The 22,594-nt window shown below is 48.4% G+C and overlaps 1 protein-coding gene across 1 annotated transcript in view; it reads right to left on the reverse strand.

Annotated features, from left to right (window-relative positions):
• The window catches only part of LOC139759182 (uncharacterized), a 32,378-nt gene extending 10,090 nt beyond the window's left edge, over nt 1–22,288 (reverse strand). Inside the window, exon 1 of the mRNA XM_071681230.1 lies at nt 20,890–22,288. Coding sequence (XP_071537331.1) covers nt 20,890–21,691 — 802 coding nt within the window. The 5' untranslated portion in view covers nt 21,692–22,288. The remainder of the gene's footprint in view (nt 1–20,889) is intronic.
• Nucleotides 22,289–22,594: the final 306 nt, after the last annotated feature.

Below are 22,594 nucleotides of genomic sequence, written 5' to 3' on the forward strand. Positions count from 1 at the left end.
TTATTTATTCATTTCTAACCCCAGGATCCCTTTTGACACGTCAGCAACTATTTCCAGGCGCGCATATATGCAGCTCCGAGGCTGCGCTACTTCCAGTAGCAGGGAAATGATGTACCCCTTTGTAATGAGAAGTCCCTTGACGAGACTGTACTCCCAGTGGTAAAGTCGCGCAAAAAAAAAAAGATGACTTAACCCCCGTGCAAGAGGAGACCAGTAACACGGAAGCTCCACCACCCACACCCACCCTTTCCTTATCATCATGACTGCACACTCCACTGCTCCTCTCTGCACCACCTACACTCATCATCATCATCACATGACACAGCTCGCTACACTCCACACGTTTTGCTACGTACCAAAAAACGCATCACTCGATAACCTAAGCCACAATGTTTTGTGTGGTCATACTACTACACAAGTGGTTCATGTGTTCGCTTCGTAATAATGGTCATTGATATAGTCCCAATTAACAAGGCTCCGAAGCCTGTTACACCTTGGCCTGGGTGTGGCAGGCCAGTGTGGCGCAGGACTGAATGAATCGTACAACGTTTCGTAACACGTGTAAGGCACACGTCTTATTTACCAGTTTTAAGACGTGTTTGCGGTAAAATGTCGCCCTGATCCTTCATAGACGATCAATTACTGACTCTGCAGCCGACCGTACTGCAGAGGAAACCACACAAACCGTAACTTATTGACGAAAAAAAGAACTTAAGTTCACTAGATGTATTTGGCTATTCCATGGATCAGTCCCACAACATCTGTCGAACCCTGGTGAACGAAGGGGTCGCCAAACTCGTAACCAATCAGCCACCTGTGCAGTCAGTGTTCAATCAGATAGACTCAAATATGATGATATTCACCAACTGCCACTCCCTCCCTCCTCAACCAAGACACAGACGTCGCCTAAGTTACCGTTAAGGTACATCTGCCTGCACCATGTGATGAGACAGCCTGGGTGGAGACGGTACGGAAGGGAGGGGTGCATCAGGGTTGACAGTTCCCCATACACACACACACACACACACACACATACATCATACGTCAGCCACCACGGTGAATACAGCCACACCTGCCCAAGGAACAACCCTTCCCTCCAATCAATTATCTTGTCTGAGGGAAATGCTTGGCAAGAAAAAGAGATGAGAAATATAAATCAGCGAATCGCGGCATAAAATCAGAATGATGTATTGTAACTGTTTGACACATCGACCCGTTGGTTATCTGCTGAGGCGCCGTGGACCAATACTCCCCCACCACCAGTCTCCTCCAGGGCCCACCCTGTCAAGTAGATGTACCCTTACTAGGCAACTACGGACGACCGGTACCTGTCATTAACGGTGAGGGGTAATTATACACACAGCAGGGAGGTGGAGTGGGTTATCAAGAGCCATAAAGCGTGTGAATGGCATCAGCAGGTCTTTTAACGGTGTGTTCAGGCGTGGGTTTACTCCTGGCTAAACCTGCCTAACTAACCAGATGGTTGATGTTACATGTGAACGAAGGAAGCCCAGGAGCTGTTTGGACGCCCTTCCTGTGTCTCGTGTTACCTGGGTGTTCCTGTGTACTTTCCAACACACGAGGATGAACCGTTATATACCTCCTTCCTCGAACAGAGATGGCGAACTCTCTTCCTTCCGTTTTTCTAGAACCTTTTAATCTCACAGCGAAGCTTAAACACACCCGAGAAGCTCTGACTGAATTCCACATTATGAAACAATGTTTATCTCGACCTTCTTCCGAGATGTCCACGACTGGGGCGGTGTCTGTCCACACCAAGCCGGCTGCTTCAAGATATAGAATTTCCAGCTGCTTTTGAAACCCCTCGTACTTTGCGCGCACACTGATGTTTCTGTCTCCTACGTACACAGAGGTTTCTGTGTCTCCTACGTACACAGAGGTTTCTGTATCTCCTACGTACACAAAGGATTCTGTAGGTGTGGAGGACATGCGGGTTCCTGTATGTCTCCAGGACACATGGGTCCCCGTAACCTGGCCACTGAGAACCTGGATCAGCACTCGCTGCTGGAGACGTCTTCTGGGTTTCAGTCAAGGAATCCTTCGCCCTAAGGGCCCCAGTCCCCCGTTGCGAGCTGCCACCCTCCGTTAGAAAGCTAACACGAGTCATTAATATGCTACCAGCTCCCTGGTGGTAAGCTTCCGACCACAGTCGTCGCCCGTCTTAACTACAATCAAGCGGTCAGACCTACACAGACGGGGAATAAACACGTACTGGTTGAGACGGAGGCTTCTGTCGCCTGAGGAGGGAGTCCCGTCCCCATAAGCTATGGCAGACGAGTGAGACGGGAGTACCTGTCGCCTAAGAAAGACAGCCGCTCTCCAGCACTCACTACAGATACTTTGCGTCTACATCACGTGAGACAATGGGCAAACAGCAGGGGCGCAAGTACCCTTCCTTGGGAAGTCATGATTCTTACCTCACAGGCATTGAAATCGCTTGGTTTCCAACCACGGTGTCGCGGTGTGTAAACCAACAGACGGGCGTTTACAGTGACCGTACGGAGCACTAGCGCAGCCACGGCTTCGTTATATGGTAATACTGGCATTCTGTGGCTTCACAGGACCGTGAGACTCGTCTGCCCATCTGCTGTGGTTCTGCTGTGTCTCAGGGATGACTCTCTCCTGCTACTGCTGTTGCTGCATGTGTTCCTGCTACTACTGCTGGTGCTGCTGACGACGACGTTAACGTTACAGGTGTTCCTGGTCTTGTAGCTGGTACTTCTATCAATGCTGTTCCGGGCGGTAGCTGGACTCCCATGCGCTTAATAATGCTGTAGTGTGGGCGGGTATCACTCATTATGCTGGTGACAGTCTCCACAGCTGATGGTCTGCTCGAGAGACTTTCACCATTCAACTGAGCCCCAAGGAACCCTGTCCACTGCTCACTTTGCTCCTCAGCTCTACTGTTGCTACTGATGCTGCCGCTACTGCTACCACTGCTACTGAAGGGTGGTGCTCCTGCTGCTCACGGTGCTACTGCTACTGACAGATCTGGTCACTCTTGCGTCAATCGCTACTTTTCCCGTTACTTAAGTCGTTGCTGGATAAGGCTGGGAGATCCATGGTGATAAAGGACAGAGTCCACACAAAAAAAAAGAAAATGTTTGGGAATAATATGAAAAAGTGAATAACGGAAGAATGGGGAAGAGGCATGATGAAGGAGGAGACACAAGGAAGAAATAATGGACAGGATCAATGTGAGTGAGTACTGGAGAAACAGATGTGCGTGTGTGTGTGACGGGGGGTGACATATGGCAGGGGGTGGAGGTGAAACTCTCCGGTCTGGATCAACATGGAAAGTGATGGTCAGCCTCGCTCACCGAACCAGCAGACTGAAACGACGCCAGTCAATGTTGTGTGAAGACACAGACAGGAAATAACAGGGTTGTCTGTTGTCATGCTGAGGTACTGGTAACATGAAGGACCACATGGACAGAAATATGACTGACTCACATGGGAATGGCTTAGTATGACTGACATAATGAGACCAAAGATTACATCATCCACAACAGGTGTGTAGAGCAATGAGATTATAAGAAAACAAGACGAGGAATGCCAGAAGTAAAGTAGTAAGTGCTTGTACGAGAGAGTATCGCTTTACGATTCACAGCCGGTGTTCAATCCCCCAACACAGGAGTCGCATGATCCCATACATATAGCTATATGAAGCCTTGAATAGCCTCTAGAATCCTAATCACTGGGGGTCCACCTCATACGTAAAATCAGTATCACTCTACGTTTCCTCCGCTAATCGTATGCAAATGATATACCATCAAGTTCAAGTGTATATATTTTTTCATATAAGAAAAACTAAGATTATATATATATATATATATATATATATATATATATATATATATATATATATATATATATAGCACATAGACATTTTTCATTTCTCACTTTAAGTTTCTGAGAATCACTGCTTGAGTAACATATTTCTGAATGCTAAAGAGCTTCAACATGTAGACATGACACAGAAACGCTCACTAGCGTTTTTATGATGTTTTCGAGAATTGCCCAGCGTGACCTGAGCCACTGACCTTCATATCTTCCATCCCCATGACCCATGACTCGCAGGTTCTCTAACGATGGTTAGTTACGCTGGAATGAACACCTAAAAATGGGTTCCTTACTAATCATACACAGCCAAGATGTGGGTGTCGTCATTCATATATACGTAACTAATACACGTTTTCTATAACACGTAAACATCCCTATCTCACTCATTTTCTTTTCCCCTGAACACAACCTCTTAAGTAACTATTTCAGAGTTACGTACCCTCAAGTTTCAAGAAGCCTTCTACATTTTCGCGGACTTCACAATATCGTCTCATGTACCTGGCTATCAAATCGTGCACAATCATCATCACTGTAAATTTCGTCTAAAATTTCTTAATACTGGAGACTTTTGTAGGACGTTAACATTTGCTTTTCAATAGAACATATTTGATATCTTGCGCTGGTAAGTCATAAACCTTAAGTGATAAATTATTCTCATGATGTTATGTATTCTCTGGGGTCTTTGATTTCTAACCCTCCGCGAGTGACCTAAGAAGGTTTCCAGTTATATAGCAACATAGCAAAAGGGTTTCTAATGTCGGATCAATATGTGTACGTATATCTGAGGAGCTAATACTGTCTTCACTATGTTCAAGTGTCGTACAGTCGTGCTTAAGGGTCGTGCGATCGTGCTCTAGGGGCGTGCGCTCGTACTTATGGCGTTGAGGGCTATCAAGTCTTCTGCAGCCAATTGGGAGAAGATCTCGATGGCGACGTCACCCCTACGTCACAAGTGTATGGTGACGTCACACCCCTGGTCACAGCTGCCAAACAACAAAGATTAAATGAACCGGATGATGCTCATGCATTAAAACAGTACAAAACACCCATGGCAATAAAGACGATTTTAATGTCACACGTAATGATAGCATCGCTCCTCTCATATCTTGCTACGAGACATTATGGAAGCGATTAGTGGTCAGCCCCGCTAACTGTTAACACACCGTCAACATCAGACATCTGCCGCACAGTCGGTTTACATCTAAAGATGTACTCCCGTCCTCCCTTGACTTTTGAAATGAATTCTTGTCTCTTCTACTGTTAATTGTAGTCTTAAAACACTGCACTTTTAGCATGCAACATGTACTAAAATACACTATGCTCAGCTTGAAAAAATGTGTTAAGGAATACGTCTGCCGCATTTTCATTTTACACTTCAGAACGTACTCCTCCTCTCAAAAAAATAAGTATAGATGAATTTTTCTTTCTTCTCTTGCGAAATCCGACGCTGAAATCGCGCTTGTGTAAACTGTCATGAACAAGATAACACTGGAGAGAGAGAGAGAGAGAGAGAGAGAGAGAGAGAGAGAGAGAGAGAGAGAGAGAGAGAGAGAGAGAGAGAGAGAGAGAGAGAGAGAGAGATATTCGGCAACATTACCTCACCTGCAGTTGACGTTGAGAACGCACTTCACCACACATGAATTCACAAGTAAATTCTCCTGCCTTCCACGGTGAGACCAGGTGATAGAACCTCTACCTAAATACCCACTGTACAACTGTGTGGAGAACGAGACGACATTCTAGTGGCATTCTTCACCATGCTACCGATCAAATCTTACACTCACAACGTGGTTACTCGGAAGACTTTTTAAGGAGGATTATTGTCACTATCATGAGTTCATTTATACCAAACATTATCACAACGTCACATCGTATCGCCTCTCATACCAACACCTCTATATAATATCTAATCTTAACTGTTATCATACTTATATTGACGAGTTATTTCTACATTTTTCTCGGCCAGGTTTCGTAGCTCGGAAGTGTTGAAAAGCATGGCAAAGAAAACTAGGTACCTGTGTCAGAGAGCGAGGGTAGTACGTGATACTAGAACGTAATTATAAGGTTTAAACACACTATCACTCACACACTCCGTGTTTAATGTCACTTAAAACTCACACTTTCCACTGAACTATAAAATGAAAGAGAAATATTCAGAGCAATACTACCATTCTACACTTTCACAGACCGACATACGTTTTCACATTTTACAATTTAAAAACAAACTTGCCCCATGAATTAATTGTTCTTGATATGAACTGGATATGAACAAATGAACCACAGGGAAATACGACAAACTTATCGAGTATTGTTCTAAATTCCTGTGTTGGCAGCAATAACCTGGCTCTCTCTCGCCTCCACTCCTCCTCATCTGCACAGAAGAAACACAGATCTGCGACACATTCTGATGCGAGGAACACCTATCTCCCTCGTACTAAATTAAGGCGACTGTGACGGATTCTGGCGAAGAGAGGATCAACCTGTTCCCCTGGTGGTCATAACAAGCCTCCACCTCAGCAGACATGTCACTCGGTGTTACGTAGGTTAGTTTCTCGCGCAGGTAATATCGGATTACTTTCGGAGGACGACTCTGTCCGACGTCGCCATCTTACACAGCCGTCAGGACGCGCCAGATGCAGCTCTCCTGACTGGCCGACCGCCGTAACAATGCCCCAACCGGATTCGTTAGTCACGGCTCTTGTCGCCTCCCATACAACTCCCCTGCAGCGTGTGACGTATTCCCGCGCGCTGGACGCTGGAAACACTCGGTACAGCGGCATCATGCCTCACTCACTCAACCTTCAACGTGGCTTCAAACGGACTATAAGAAGCCAACGACCGACGCTAATGAGAAACACAATCCATCACACTCCGGGCTGAGAGACGGGGGACTAAGATGTTAACAATGATGACTCAACAATGTTAGCAGACTGTGGAGGTATGTAATCACGTTACATCCAGTTAATCCACGGCTGTTTAGGATCGTACGGGGGGAATTGATCTTGCCGAGGGACTTGGTGATGTGTATGGACGTCTGGGAAGGTGGTAAGGACCTGTTGGAGACGAATGGACAGATGAAGAGAGAGAAAGATGACTGAGTTCTCAGAATATGATGAAGGATTTACAGCGACGAACAGACTTCGTTACAACCCTTGGTTACGACAGTGTTACCCTTAACCAGGACGGTACGAACCTTGGTTACGACAGTGTTACCCTTAACCAGGACGGTACGAACCTTGGTTACGACAGAGTACCCTTAACCAGGACGGTACGAACCTTGGTTACGACAGTGTTACCCTTAACCAGGACGGTGCGAACCTTGGTTACGACAGAGTACCCTTAACCAGGACGGTACGACCCTTGAGAAAGGTGGCCTGGCCTCTCTGACCTGAGCCTTCAAAGGCGATTGTGGGCCTTCGACTGCAGGAGTGTGGAAAAGAACGGACCCTGTCCACAGCAACGGTTTCTGCCACACACACACACACACACACACACACACACACACACACACACACACATACACACATTGTGCATGTAACCACGTACGTCTGACACATATAACGTCTGGCAGCACATTCGTTTGGATAATCACTTCCATGATTATCTTCCAGCGATGCCAAAATAAGACCAGGAAAAAAAACAAAACTACCAAAAGAGTGTTACCAGAGCAAGGTCAGGCACACTCCCCATTACCAGTGTTACTAACTCGAGGCCGAGGTTTACGCCGAACACAAAACATCGTTACCAGAACAAGGTCATGAACCACCACCACCACCCTCCCTTAAGTGTTACCAACACAGGGTTGGGACCCTGCAACAACTGAGGACTAAGTACGTGGACGTTACCAACACCCGAGTACTGGCCTACTTGTCAGCGGGTCACGGGCTGGTGTTACGGAATGCGTAGCGAAGCGCGAGGTGCGTCGTCTGCTGCAGGTAACATCCAGCCCCAGGTGTTCCTCGGGCCGCTTTCCCGACCAGGCATGTCTCCGTGTCGTTACAACTCACATAAACTGTGAGCGATGTTAGGTACAGTCAACCAGTGATGCAGTGCGCTGAAACGGTTAGGTATCTTCTGTATCATGTATCATGACAGAACAATCGATATTAACTCTTTTACAAGGTTTCCTGTATCGTATATAACAAACGACCGAGCCGAGACTAATTCGTTTACATAGAATTTACATTTACGCGCTACTAGAACAGTTTTAATTCGAGGGTTCCATACGTCATCTAACTTCAAACTTACAGATGTTTTTCACGACCTCCTGGAAGCTACCCAAATGACCTAGATGCATCATAATAAATCCAGAAGTGGTCATTTGTCCCTCATATTAGCCCTACCTACACTGCTAATAATAATACAAGTTACGTATCGTTTCATAATGATGAACGCCACAGACAACGTCGGAGGGAGGAGGCTGCCTACCCACCTACCTAGCCACAGTTGCAAACAAGCGAAGCTTCTCCACCAAATGCGAGGAACAGTTAGATCATCAACAGATCCGAACGGAAATAAACAAGAGACTATCGCGATTGGGAGGAGGAGGAGGAGGAGGAGGAGGAGGAGGGTTGGTTGGTCAACGGCCACATCACAACGGTGCACCGATTTTGGACGACTTGCTCGCACCAGCAACGGCAACAGGTGCGCTACCGATCACCACACTGGCCCCCTCTGAGCACCACCCTCCTCCCAGTGGTCCAGACTATGATCAACCATTCCTGTGTTCGGAAGTCACACATCCTCAGGCGTGGCCGGAGCGTGTGTGTGCGTGTGTCTGGGTGTGTGTGTGTGTGTGTGTGTGTGTGTGTGTGTGACGCAAGTGGGTCGGCTCTGACCACTTTCCTCACTCATTACTATACCAGGAGGTCGACTGTTAACCCCACAGGATGTGAAATGTACACTAACATATGTGTGACGGAACTGAGGAGCACGTCAGGAACGTATCCTACGTCTGTGCCCCGTGTGACGCCCCGTGAGGCATTGTAAACGTCACATACCCTTAATCCTGAACATATAGCCCTCAAGGTTACGTCCCGAACATGTAAACAGTATACGGGCCTCACACGTCTGAGGCTTCAGTTCCTCGAAGTTTACTGGCATATCGCAAAATCCTTTTGTCTCAGCCGAAGATGAGAGACATCCCCGTCCGACAAGACCACCTCACCCGGTGTGCACCAACCAATTTCACTATAAAGACTCGGTAATAAACCCGGGATATCCCGAAGTTTTGGAGCGCCGTTGGGGGCGCCCGGCCGGGTGTTCGCCAAAGGTGCCTCGCTTCAGGGTATGTACAGGATGTTCTCTGTACAGTGGGAGTGACAAGGGATCTGTAGGGAAGAGATGCGAGGGGCACTACATAGAGCAAACACAAGAAGCTCTATTTTCGAGATGGTTTCTGGTCTCTATTTTCGAATGAGCACATCATAATCGGTCTTAGAGCGAAATCAAAAGTCCCACACGGCCTCAGTATAGAGTAAGCCCAGATGGCTTCGTTTAGAGCAGGCTTAAAGTGCTCCCTCTCGAAGTACGCTGTAAAGGCCGTGTTTTAGACAGGGCCTCCATCTTGAGGGGGACAACAGTGGCTCCATATATGAAAACCTTCACGAGTTATATTTCTTAATGATCACAAGACATTCTATTCCCTAACGTGTGACAGGGAAGAGTGGTTGCTGGACCCAGTCTTCCCACACTCTCGTATTCACAGACGGCAATAATTAAAAACATAGAATTAACATAATTTCCCCATTTTCTCTGCCGCTAACTCTTGCACCTGTATGAACGAGTAACTGGTAGAAAATGGTCTGCGTTCTGACTCGGTAACATGATCTCGTCTCGGTTTCACTCACTGATCATCACAAAAAAAAAAAAATCAGTAGATTAATCAACTTATTAATCACCAGCTGCATCACTTTGCTCAAATACGATTCATGAAACAAGGAAGAGAGAGGAACAGTCCAAGCTGTGCAGTGTAAAGGTACTGGTCCATGGGTTCCTGTGTCATACTTCGTATCGTTAATTCCGAGGGCTTTACAACCCCCCCCCCCCCCCCCCCCCCCCCCGTGAACTCTGACCAATGAGCTGTCCAGTAACCCTACGGACCTAACTATTTTTGAGTTCTCGACAGAGACCTGAAGCTTGTGATCCTGGACCCCGACCTTTCGTCTGGGGTCGTGCGACGCTTACCTCCACGTGTGATGAGACATGACCCTAATAAGGTCTGATTGCCCTGTGATCCCCCTCTGGGTCATCTCCAGTGTGGCGCCCTAAGAGATGGTGGGACAACAGAAGACCTGATGGTCTAGGACGAGGTCATCTGCTGGAGGACAGTAATGCTATCCTTCATTCCTAATATATATAGGTGGAGACAGGTTGGTAGAGCAGGAGGTACCAGGAGAAACTGTAGGGACATAAGTACCAGGAGACGACTCAAAACACACGTTATCTGCCATATGCATAACTTTCACAACTTGTGGCCTTAAACCACAGGAGTGTGAGAGTCCACAGCTGGCATGTCATGACTCCATGAGCATGAGGGTAAGACCCCTGGGTAAGACTGGCTAAGCTATATCATACCCAAGGGTCGTACCGTCGTGCTCAAGGGGTCGTACCTTGATGTTCAAGGTTCTAAGACCTGCAACCACACAAACCCAGACCACTCGTTAACCTCCCCAAACCAACTACAACTAATTCATGAACTACACCTACAGTAACTACAACATCTTGATCTTCTACAGCCCCATCAGCAGGAGCAGCTACACCCGATATACGTAAAACATCGCCTACAGCACATACAGAAAACAGATTACAATGCGCACATACAATGCGTCTGCAAGAGGACATGTCCGCGTTCCCCATACATTTTCGAAGACGATGTCAAAACTTTGTCATCTTTCCTTTAGCCTTGATTACCCTCTGCAGGCGTCTGGACATGGTACTGGCAAGGTTCCTGAAATATCCAAGGTCCATACTTGGGGTCCGCAGGGTCTGGCTGTCTTGAATGAGGCGAGGTACTGATGACCTCACGAAGGTGAGGAAAGGGAGGAGGAGGAGGAGGAGGAGGAGGACCTGGCGTGGTACCATCAAAGGCTCCACGTCTCCAGGTCTGCAGGAGAGGAACGATATTCGAACTCAATACCGGACTTCGTTGCAGCAACACCTCCCGCTCCGTGCTCCGGTCACCCGCTGTGTACAGCACAGGCGTGACCCAAATATTCCCGTAAATCATGGGTGTTTATGACAGCTGGCTCTTCTGATGACAAGCGGCAATAGTCTACTACATATAATGTGTTTACACACCCATGATTACTGCTATGTAGTATCGTGTGGTTAACGACACTGTAGCCCTTGCGTCTTACCTGACAGCGGCGCCAAACAACACACACACACACACACACACACACACACACACAGGCACAGAGCGGGATCCATATGTTTCTTCACATCCAGACGGGGCGGATCCTAATGCTATGTAGCGTAGCCACAGACGAGTCCATCATAACAGTATTCTAGCAATGTACCTTGTCTTAAGTACCGCGCTGCATCAGGAAACATGGCAACGCAGCCGCTGTCATCTTTCAAGCATACGGGACATCTAATGTATATATTTCTTGAGGTAAATACATGCATTTCTTAATCTAGTTATGGAGGGAAATGTCTCAAAGAGTAATGATAAGACCTATCAGGAGGAGGTCGTCGTCCATCGGTCTCAGGGGATGACTCCAGAGTATGTTTGCAGAGCCCCTCGGGTTCCTGGAGCGGTCTGGAGGAATCTGACGACACCAAGACGACCCCCCCCACAGATGACATCAGTGTGGGGACATCCCCAGGCCAGGATGCTCACACAGGTGCTGCCTCCCTACACTACGAACGTAAGGTACAGGAAGATAGCTGGGTACTGTACGGCAGAGGGAAGAGCGCCCGGCAGTACACACCGTCGCAGCCGATATCGTCCATACACATCAGACAACGTTACATTTCTCTCATCATGTATCATTAATGGAATTCATAGATCGATCCTCCAGCTCCCGGACCCGTATTGCGCCACCGTCCACAATAAGGGCACGAAAGGCCCTATCATTCCCCCCTGGTGAGACAGCAAAAATTTAAAAGGCAATTCGAACAGAATTAGCAAACACTCACACAACATGTCTAATGTTGTAACAACAATTCTAGTGAGTTAGAGGGAGGGACGAATGTTGACGCTAATTCTATCCTTCGAGGGGATGTAGTAGGTGGGATGGGGGATCGTATCGCCAACATCATACTGTTAGAAAAAAAAAAAAAAAGTGGTCGTGTCATCTGAGCAAACATAAATAGTACCGTTGCCAGTGGTCGAGTGTCGGAGGGGCGTGTGGACATGATGATCGCTGAGGCGAGGTGCAGCCACTCCTTCACCGGCACCCCTTCTGTACCTCCTCCAGAAACGGCCTATCATCCTAAGCCCTGGGGTACTCCTGAGGGCCTTACCCCCTCCCCACTCTGAAAGAAGGGATAGAAGAACATTTAGCTGCAACGCGTCATGATGTTCGTTGTGAGGTGAGGTGAGGCTGCTCACTAAATCTGAACCCCCCTTGGGAAACTGCTGCAGATAAGGCCTGTCGTTATGGCCCCCGATGACTCCTGAAGGCGGAAGGGACAGAGGAGCATCCATCTGCAGCCCTTCACTACCTGCTGTAGGTAAAGACCTGTCAACATGGTCTGGAAAGCTCCTTGAAGGCGGGCCAACCACTCCTGCAGAAGCGCCACTGGAGCATCCATCCGTAACCTTTCTACAAACACCTACGGCCTGTCATCCAGGCCCGAGTGTCTCCTGCAGGCGAGAGCCAGCCACTCCAGCAGGAGAGACGATATCTTGACGGTGTTGAGAGCTAATTCACCGTCCGTCTGGATCGTGGGTTTGGCTGCCAGCCACTGTGTATCCAAGGCTTCCAGAGGGTCAGTCTGGACGATCATGCAGCATCATAGTTCATCTTACACCTCAGTGTAAACAATGTACACAGTCACTCTAGAAGCGTCTCCCCTCAAAAAAAAAAAAAAAACGATGTACAATATAAAAGTCTATATATCTAAACAGCGAACAGAAACGACCCTCTTTTAGGCAATTTTTCTTTTGATCGCAAAGTCGCAAATACGAATTAGCTAAATATTCGTTTATCAAGAGCTGGATACTTCAAAAATCACCATGTACGTTTTGGAAAATGCATCCAGCAATTCACAAAATGTTCTGCAATTTAGATCTAGAATTCCATTTTCTATTAAAGCTTAATCATTAAAGTAAACAGTAGGTGTAACTCAAGTCTAGCACTCACACTTGCCCCATACTAGTGAAGGCTCCTTCATCACATGGGCATTCCTTACCGACTTACATTTCAAGGACGCTATGTAACGAGACAGCCAGACGCAAAGATATATTCCATGTTCAAACTTATTTCCTTGATTTCCTTCAAAAGTTTACTGTAAAATCCGGGTCTTGATAAACACTGTTGATGTGCGATGTCATTTTTTTCATGGAGTTTCCAGCTATGAACAGCCGTCATCATGGAAGCAAGGCCTTGAATGTAACATGGCAAGGTTCTAGATATAGATCAATAAAAAGACATGAAATATACAATCTATAATTTGGGAAGGAAAAGCAAAATCCACCTTATCAAAAAGGATCATAAGGTCGTGGCTAATATAATATGAGGAAGCATATGAATAGGTAAAACGTCCTAAAGCTTGGTTGTGCAAGGGAAGAAACAGACAACACAACGGCCCATCAAACAACGGCCACATAGGAAACATGGGATGGAGCTGAATATGACTTGGTAGGGTAAATGCGGGAGGGGCATTAAAGCAGCCAGTTGTGGAGTGCAGACACTGTAGTAATATCTAAAGGCGAGGGAGAGAGAGAGAGAGAATCAACACTGCCACATTGGGCAAGTGGATCAAATCATGTGACCAGATTAAGACAGCTGGTAAGTCGCGTTGCTTTGGACTTTGCTCAGTATACAGAGCAAGATCTTCCTCCAGATGTGAGAAAACTACGCCATACAAGGGCGAATCAGTCCTATGTACACAGGGTTCAGAAGTTCAGGAGAGAAGAATTCTAGGTCTCTGAAGCCGATTCACAATCTGGTTTTGTGATGATCTCACTGCCGTTAGCTCGGCCAATGATCCTACAAGTTAACACTAGCTGTTTGTTCACACCCATGTGGCGTCCATATGAGCGCGCGATCACCCGAGTGTTGGACGGATAAGTGTTCGAGACACTAATGTTGTGTGTCTGAACTGACAACAGCTTGGGGAGCGATCTGCTCGAGTCATCTATTACACATCACTCTCTCCCTCAAGTGCCTTCGTGTAATCTCGGAGCTGTTGGCTCGGGGAGAACATTCCTAGATGCTTTTCACACCCATAACTCATACTAATGAACACGTCAGAGCCACTGACAAACACATGACTTTCAAGTATGAGACAAATAAGACTGTAAATACCCACAACTTCCTTGTGTGCGATGTAAACTTGAGGGGAAATCCTCGACGCGTACGAGTAATAGAAAGTTAACGTTCCTGGTACTGGAAAAGCGTGAGGGTTTAGGGAAAGCCACTTTCCCTCCCAAACGCCCAAGTGAAAGGCGTAGCTGTCGCATCTGCGGAGGGTAATTAAGTCTACTATGATCGCCTCTAATCAGCATGAACCGACTCGCTGGGCTATAATTAGCGAGGTACACAGCTTCCTCTGGGAGGACCTGGAAACAACGCCAGGTTGGCAACACCTGACGCCACGCACTTTTCCTTCTGATGAACAAATGTAAGAGACACGAAGATGAATGGTTTACGAAGACAGATGAAAACGTATAAACGTAATGGCAGACAGACGACTGGGTGGAACAGAAAGATAAACAGAAACTCAGACAGACACACGGAAAACAGACAGAAAAATAACAATGACACAAACACACACACACACACACACACACACACACGTGTGCGTGTCGTTTTGTGTGTGTGTAAACATAAAGCTCAAACAGACATATGTAGAGATTAACAGATATCTACATGAAATGAGACAGAAGCACACACAAAACACAAACAGGACAGCAAACAAGCAGACTGATAAACCAAGACCGAAGATAAGAGAGATCTAATGCCTTACGTGGGTCATCATAGCCTGGAGGGCCCCACCGGGACTGTCAGCCGGGATGCAAACACTCCTAGCGCACAACAAACTCCCCCTGACACTGCCAGCGAACGTACACCACACAACACAACAGAACGATTATCCTAACAGTGTGAACTCATTGCTGAGTCGCCGGGTGACAGATGACTGTCGTCATCCAGCTCCTGGGAGAAATGCCTGATACTTCTACCATACGACTCCTCACAACTCTGTACACCAGAGATCATCTTGACACACACACACACACAGGTGCTTAACAAGAAGGACTGTGGTGCGAGAGGATAGCAGTGTGAGAGGAACTGTGTCCCTCAACGTATCACGAATATATATGGAAGTCCTGGACCCGCGGCCGATGTAGAGTCTACTCCCTCCGCCACCCGCCTGCCCCATATCCTCCACACCAGGGGAGAACTACTCTGTTCCGGCAATCATCCCATTTTTTGCTGACCATACGTGAGGCTGCCTCCATCAATCAGGGGGCAGACCGTCGCCAAGAGACACTTGCTACAATTACTGACGGGGTTGATGACGTACTATCTTTCTGAGGTTACATATTATCATCATCATCACCTGTATATGGGGTGTGATTTCACACAGCTACAAGGTAATAAGGACGTACTTTAAAAACGGTACTTAACGAGAGCGCTTGAAGTATGGCAGATGTTTTACGTGAGAAGGTGTGCCGTGATACGACAAGTGAACGAACATGGCTAATCTGGACGCATCACATTAAAAACTGTATCGTGTGTGTGTGTGTGTGGGGGGGGGGGGGGGGGGGGGGTGGAAAGGTCAACCGTTATGACCCACGATTCTCACGGACCCAAGTTTTCGAGTTCCGTATAGGACAGCCTGGTTACATCCCGAGCCAGCTGTCCACCCTTTCCCTCTGGGGCAGACCAGGACGCTAGCTCTCCACTTGAACCTTAAGGCGTCTGGGAGCTCGGCTTCCTCCTTGTACGTCACCCCTGTGGCTTCCACACACTGCGGAGCTCTGAACTCGGCTCATAAGATCTCTCTCGGGAGGGAGGTGCGGGAGTACTTCTGCAGCGTGCCCACTAAAATCCCGTAGCAGCGCCGCTCCTCTTTAAACAAATGCCCCACGATCTCTCGACCATCGCGTCTCCATCTACGTAGTAGATAAAGATGGTAGGATACTACCACAATCCTCCAGTAGGTAAACCTCGCCACAGACCATCAGGTCTTCTGTCATCTATCCTTCCCACGCAGTGCAGTGGCAATGCATCATGAGGTGTGGTCCCTTTACAATGTCGAGCGTGTGGCCACCTCCCTCACTCTACCACTTCAACACTCCGTTACCGACGTCTGATTTCGCATGAGGGCGCTGAAGCAGTACCGCACCGACCCCCTCCCCTTACCGTCCTCTACGCACATGATACATCCAAGACTTACGGTACAGTATCTCCACAATGAGGATTCTGTACGTGTGTGGCGGATTGTCGGAGCGACGGTACGATCCTCCATATGTTAGACTGGACTATACACAGCATCACTCTTGGCTCACGCTTCACCACGGGTCTCGAGCCGATGACAGCAAGAAATCAAATACGGATATCGCGTCTCGCACACCTGCCGGACTCCTGACAGCGTCTCTCGACATGTCCGGGGATTAAAACACTTCGATACCACGAGTCGGCCAAATATCATTTTCAAGCCCTGTGGAGACATAAGCTTATGACGAACCACGGATGGTACACCTCCAGCTAGTGCCCAGAGATAGCGGCTTCTGTGAGTGACGTCGCCCACACCATATGTGCACTTGGCCCCTACACATCTACCCATATTGTTGAAACGTGCGAGTGTGTGAGTTGATGACACAGCGATAAACGTGCATCATGTTCCGCATGTGTCCTGGTCATATTCATTCACATTCATGGTCATGATGGTGCCATCTTCAGCTCCTCCGTGTTCATCGTTACGGCACGAAAAAGAAAATAATAATCTCGAGAAGTGAAGTGCGTAAAGGTGTGGTGCTGGGTGTTGTGAGGACGGGACACGGTAACATATGGTCTCCGCCACCACGACACACATATGACCAACCCGCCCGCCACCAAACATTCTGGCGTTAATCTCCGCGACGCGTGACGCGCAACACCTGGGATTCGAACCCGCTACGGGTCGCTTCCCGCGCCTGCAAAAACAGCCTCGCATTAACGCCAGGGATGATTTACCGTGCAATGAAGAGGCGTTGGGTGATACTGGGGATCCAACCGTAGCTACCTACCTCCCCCCGTAGCCAGGTGGCAACACCGCATTCATGCCTCATCCACGCCAACGGGACCCTACTACTGGCAACACGAGATGGTCCTCCCCAGCACGAGATGATGATTATCATGAGGCAGTGATGCATTGTAGGGGAGAGAGCTGGGGAGGAGAAAGAAGGGGAGGGGACGTAGGTGAGGGGGGGGGCAATTTAGCTGGTGATGAACCTGGGGTGCAGTAACACGTCCGGTCGCGTCCGTGGGGTACAGGACCACGCACGGTTCGTGGGGTACAGGACCACGCACGGTTCGTGGGGTACAGGACCACGCACGGTTCGTGGGCTGTACCAAACTAATCAATTACAGTCATGTTCACAACCCGTTTTCTCCCGCTCTATTTAGCCAATTTAGACAACTGCAGATTTCACTCGTGTTGGGAATATGTAGCAGGTTTCGAAAGTCAGATTTCGCTCACGCTATGAATTTCTCGAGCTACAGGTACAGTACCTGCCCATCATGTAAGAGAAAAGAGTGAGGGGTGACCTGAGCACAACCTTTTAAGTATGTCTTCAAATCAACTTGATGTTGTCTGTAAGTAAACAGTCCGAAAGATGACGGGGCGGAACAACCCATTACCATCACATGAAAGTAATGAATATAATCGATATTAAAGATGCAAGTAAGTTCTCATATAGCATGAGGGCTGCGGATGAATGGAAGAAAGGGGAAAGAGAACACAGTAAGAGCGAGCACCACCGTGTACAAGCTTTAAAAAGTTGTATGGTAGTGGAGGACGTCCAAGATATGGGGCCCCACGCCTGTAAAACTCCACTCCTGGTACAGTACAGAGAGGGAGTTACAAAATTCTGCGTTCCCACGAATGCAGAAGGTCTCTTCCCGCACAGATGAAATAGGTAACTACGAACGGGTAGTTGATACACATCCTCGTATAGGAAGATGGAGAGGTTCGCTTGGTGCTCCTCATATCCAGAGGTCGTAATAGCGACGTTCCAAGGGTCGTACTGAGGGATGGGGGTCATGCTGTCGTAATGAAGGATGATTGTGACGTGATCAAGAGTCGTACCGTCGCGCTTAAGGATCCCACCATCACGCTCAAGGAATTCTCATGGAGCTGAAAGAGAATCTGAAACCATTTCCCCGATTCGTTGCAGCAGCTGTGTCATGAAGCATTGTGAACCCCTGAACACAGGAGGTGAGTGTGGGAAGATGATACCTCGTTAAGGGGGATTGGAAACTCCATTGAGATGAAATTATAGGGAAAGGAACCCGCTTTACAGCTGCTGAAAAATGAGTCTATCAAGTTCCTTTGTTATCCTAGACCATCATTAGTGACGTATGCAACAGGGAGGGCTGTGATTGGTCCGTCTGTCCCTCCGAACTCATTACTATTCTAAGCAGGAAAATAAGATGCTACCGTCATCATACTAAAAGGTACAGGTAGACGACTCATTAATAGCCTTTCAACCCACTACCGTCGCTGAAAATCACTCTTGCCTAATGAAAAATGCTAATAACACCTTTCTGTTACGTATCTATTAGGATTATTAGTCTATTGATGAACGTTGTCTGTCGAGCACCACTTCACAGGCAGGTTCTATAGCAACACGTGATGGGCCTCGCGCCTAAAAACAGCCTTTAAGGACAAATGACTACTTACATACATAATCATAAATGTCTAACTACCAACACTATAGTAAATACGTCCCTCCAGATATATGGGTGTCTTCAGTGGGAGTGGATATATGAGAGGAGGATCATAATTTCTGGTCTTCGTTAACCTGACGGAGGAGGGGACATCGAAGTAGGGTAACGGTGTGGTGAGGGACGGACGCACTACTGGTGTATGCAGGTAGACACACACACACACACACACACCGTTATGCTGACCGTCAGGGACTCGGTGGTTAACGGTCAGCTTAACCCCTTTGAGCAGGACGTTACGACCCCTGGGTGTGATGACCTTCACATCCACGGGTCGCACCGTCATGCTCAAGGGCTCATGGTATCAGGTTACCTAATGGCTCAGGGTATCAGGTTACCTAGTGGCCAGTTTGAATACCATGGTGACCATAAGCCACGATCACCATAGGGCAGAGGTTACGTTAGATTAACGGCATGGTTATTAAATGGCCCAATCAGTTAATGGCTCCAGTAATTAACAGTTACTATATATATATGGCGTCATTCCCCAGTAATGCCACACACGCCCTGCATAACTCTCAGACAACAACTGACGCTGTGGTGAAATGACACTCACAGCCAGGTGAGGTTTGAGGCCAAGGACCAGACCAGGAGCAAGAAACTGACTCCCGTCAATCAACAATCTACTATAATTTTCCTAGGGTCTACCGCAATGAATTGTCGGCCATGCCCACACAATTAACGCCTGTGGGCGCGGCTGACGCATCATGCCTCACATGCAGCAATGCAACAGTGTAATCAGTCATTCCAATGGCCTTCCGACACCGAAGCGTCCTACGCCCGGTAACTGCCACCTTGTGACTCTTGGCTCGTCACTCCCCACCTAGCACGGGGTTGCTGGTGCCTCATCTCCCATAACGAGCCCCGAGGGTCATCGTCAACGCCGTCTTCTACCGCAGTTCCTATAGGGTCTCGCCTACGTCCCTCCCCTCGCACCACAAACACAGCAACCACCGAACAATATCCGAACTACGAAATCTCAGCCGTTTCCCCATATGCCGCACTGGCAGCAAAGCCACGGGACCACGGTCACTCCTCCTCCCTTCTGCTGCACAAGCTCGGGACCTCGCCATGTCACCTCTCCTGTAGCTGAATCGTAAGATCCAGGCTACGATAAGCCTTTCCTACGGGTCTCCTGCCATACCTGCTACACCTCAACTTGCCTTAACTCACCTTCTTACCTAATCCTGCACCATGTGCAGCAGCTCGCACCAAGCTACTACACCTCTCCACTTACGTAATAAAGCATTCTTTCCGTATCACTCTCACTATCCTCACCATTTTAAAAGAACTTTGATACATAAATAACATCTGCTATTTCTAGGATAGAATATAAATGTTCCTGTAGAGAAAAACTGAGGTTATGGTCTGGTTATGTGTACTGTACACCAGTTAGTTCCTCAACGTGTACACTGTCAGGCCAGGCAGGAATGAGAGGACCTGGGCGGGGCAACAGAGCCTGTGGCGGTTGTGTATGCCAATGCGAGCAGTCTTCCCGTTCAGACAACGACCATCGAGAAAGCTGGCCTTGTAAACGGCCCGTTAAGTGGTCACCTGAAGCAGCCTCCTTGTCATTAGTGGAATGGAGAACAACGCAGGGGAAACTACGGCCCAACCACAGTCATGAATGTAGGGGAGAGGTACTGGAAGGGAAGATATACTGTACATGTTACTCAAAATGGGATGGTGAACTGCAGCGATAGATCTTAGTCAGGTCGAGTGTATACAGCGAGGTCGCGATGATACGGTCACCACAGCGGTAGTGGGTCATGGAGGGAAGACTGCTGATCCCTTGTGCACGACGGTGCGATTACCGGACAACTTTTTGACCTGACCCTTGAGACTTATGTTGAAGGGACAAACACCGACTCTCTGGTACACTTTATATCACACAGGAGCGAGAGGCGTGTTGGGTACTGACCTGCGTGTGTATGCTGCTGGGTCCTGTGTGCGTCCCTGCGACTCTGCCGACTCTGGTCTGAGTTCGATGCGGTCGACGTGGTTCTCCTGCCGCTGGCCGCCCTCCGCACACCGCTAGGGTTGCTAGGGTTACGCCCTGTGTTTCCCTTAGTTGCTGGGGCCCTCAGCCTCCCATCCTCACCTACACCCTGACGTCCACTGACCTCTAGAGCTGCAACAGGCCGCTGGCCGACGCCCTCCGACTTGATATAGCGCCTGTGAGGGCTGTTGTGGCTCCGATGGGGCGACATTTCGCGCTCTTTGTACTCGTGGGGCGTCGTGTCTGCGTGCATGGGCGACGTAAATAGGTGATTTTTCAGTTCGATCTTGGTGACGGGATCAGCAGGCCAGCGACAGGTGTCGCAAGACTCGCACGAGGTGCAGGGGGCCTCGCGACGCAAGTCCACACGCCCTTCGTCCACTACAATAACCTCCATGCCCCTGAAGGACCCGCGGCGCGACCCTTCAGCTGAAGGACTTCGAACTCGGTTATACCGACGGGGTAGCGGCTCCAGCTTGCTGCAGCACCGCTCATCCTGGGAGCAGCAAGACCCGTCGTCCGTACAGCATCGCTCGTCCTGGGAACAGCATGCGTCGCCACACACAACATGGGCGTCGGAGACCATCTTGTGGGCGTGGGTGTGGGCGTCCGCGGCCTGCAGTTCAGGAGTGATGCGGTAGTCGTCGCTGTACGACCCGCTACGGTTCGTCCGCGGCTTCTCCCGGGGTTCAGGCTTACGACCTCGGCGACCCCAACGCCCCATTACAATAACGGGACAACACCAACACCTCAGTGACACCACTACACAATACCACTCCTGTACTGTAACACTACCACTACAGTACACCCCTACACCGTAACCCCACCACTGTGTAATACCTCTACATGGTACCACAGCACACTGTAACTACCAGCGAGTAGTGCTAGTTCATGGTAAAACCGATACACATCATTTACCACCACAGTAACACCACTGTTAAGTATTTACCCCTCTACAATAATGTCAGTAAATAGTATTTACCACTACAGTAAGTGATACATCAAAGTATTCACCACTGTGTTGTATTTACCACTACTGTAGTGTGATACCCACTACGGTAACAGCATTCCAGAGCGTCTCCCACTACACATACAGTAACACCACTATACAGTGTTTCCCACTACAGTAACGCTATCGCACATTGTCACCATCACACCACAAAGCCACTTCGAAAGACCAATCTTTACACACTGATTAGGAGGGAGGCATGTGTGGGAGCCGGCGTAACCTCCCACGTAACACAGGGGGCAACATAGCCGTGAACGACACAGCAGGCACCACAGCTGAGGGCAGCACAGGAGGCGCCAGTGTGTTGGGGGAGTCGGGAGTGTAATGTTATGTCGAGGTTTGGGCGAGTCACCCCTGTAGGGCGACGCTCCGCCCACACACGCCAGACTCCGCCCAGTCATGCCATGGTCCCCCGTCCAACAGTGCGAAAAATTATAATACATGAATTAATCACTCTAATAATAATAATAATAATAATGATAATAATAATAATAATAATAATAATTCCTCGATTACTGGCGATACGACAAAGGCGAATATAATGTGACCTTTGACCTGACCCTTAGGAACCAGATCAAACATCAAATTTGTTATACCACCAATATGTACAAAAAAAAA

This window comes from Panulirus ornatus, chromosome 32, assembly GCF_036320965.1.
Source record: "Panulirus ornatus isolate Po-2019 chromosome 32, ASM3632096v1, whole genome shotgun sequence".
Taxonomy (NCBI): Eukaryota; Metazoa; Arthropoda; class Malacostraca; order Decapoda; family Palinuridae; genus Panulirus; species Panulirus ornatus.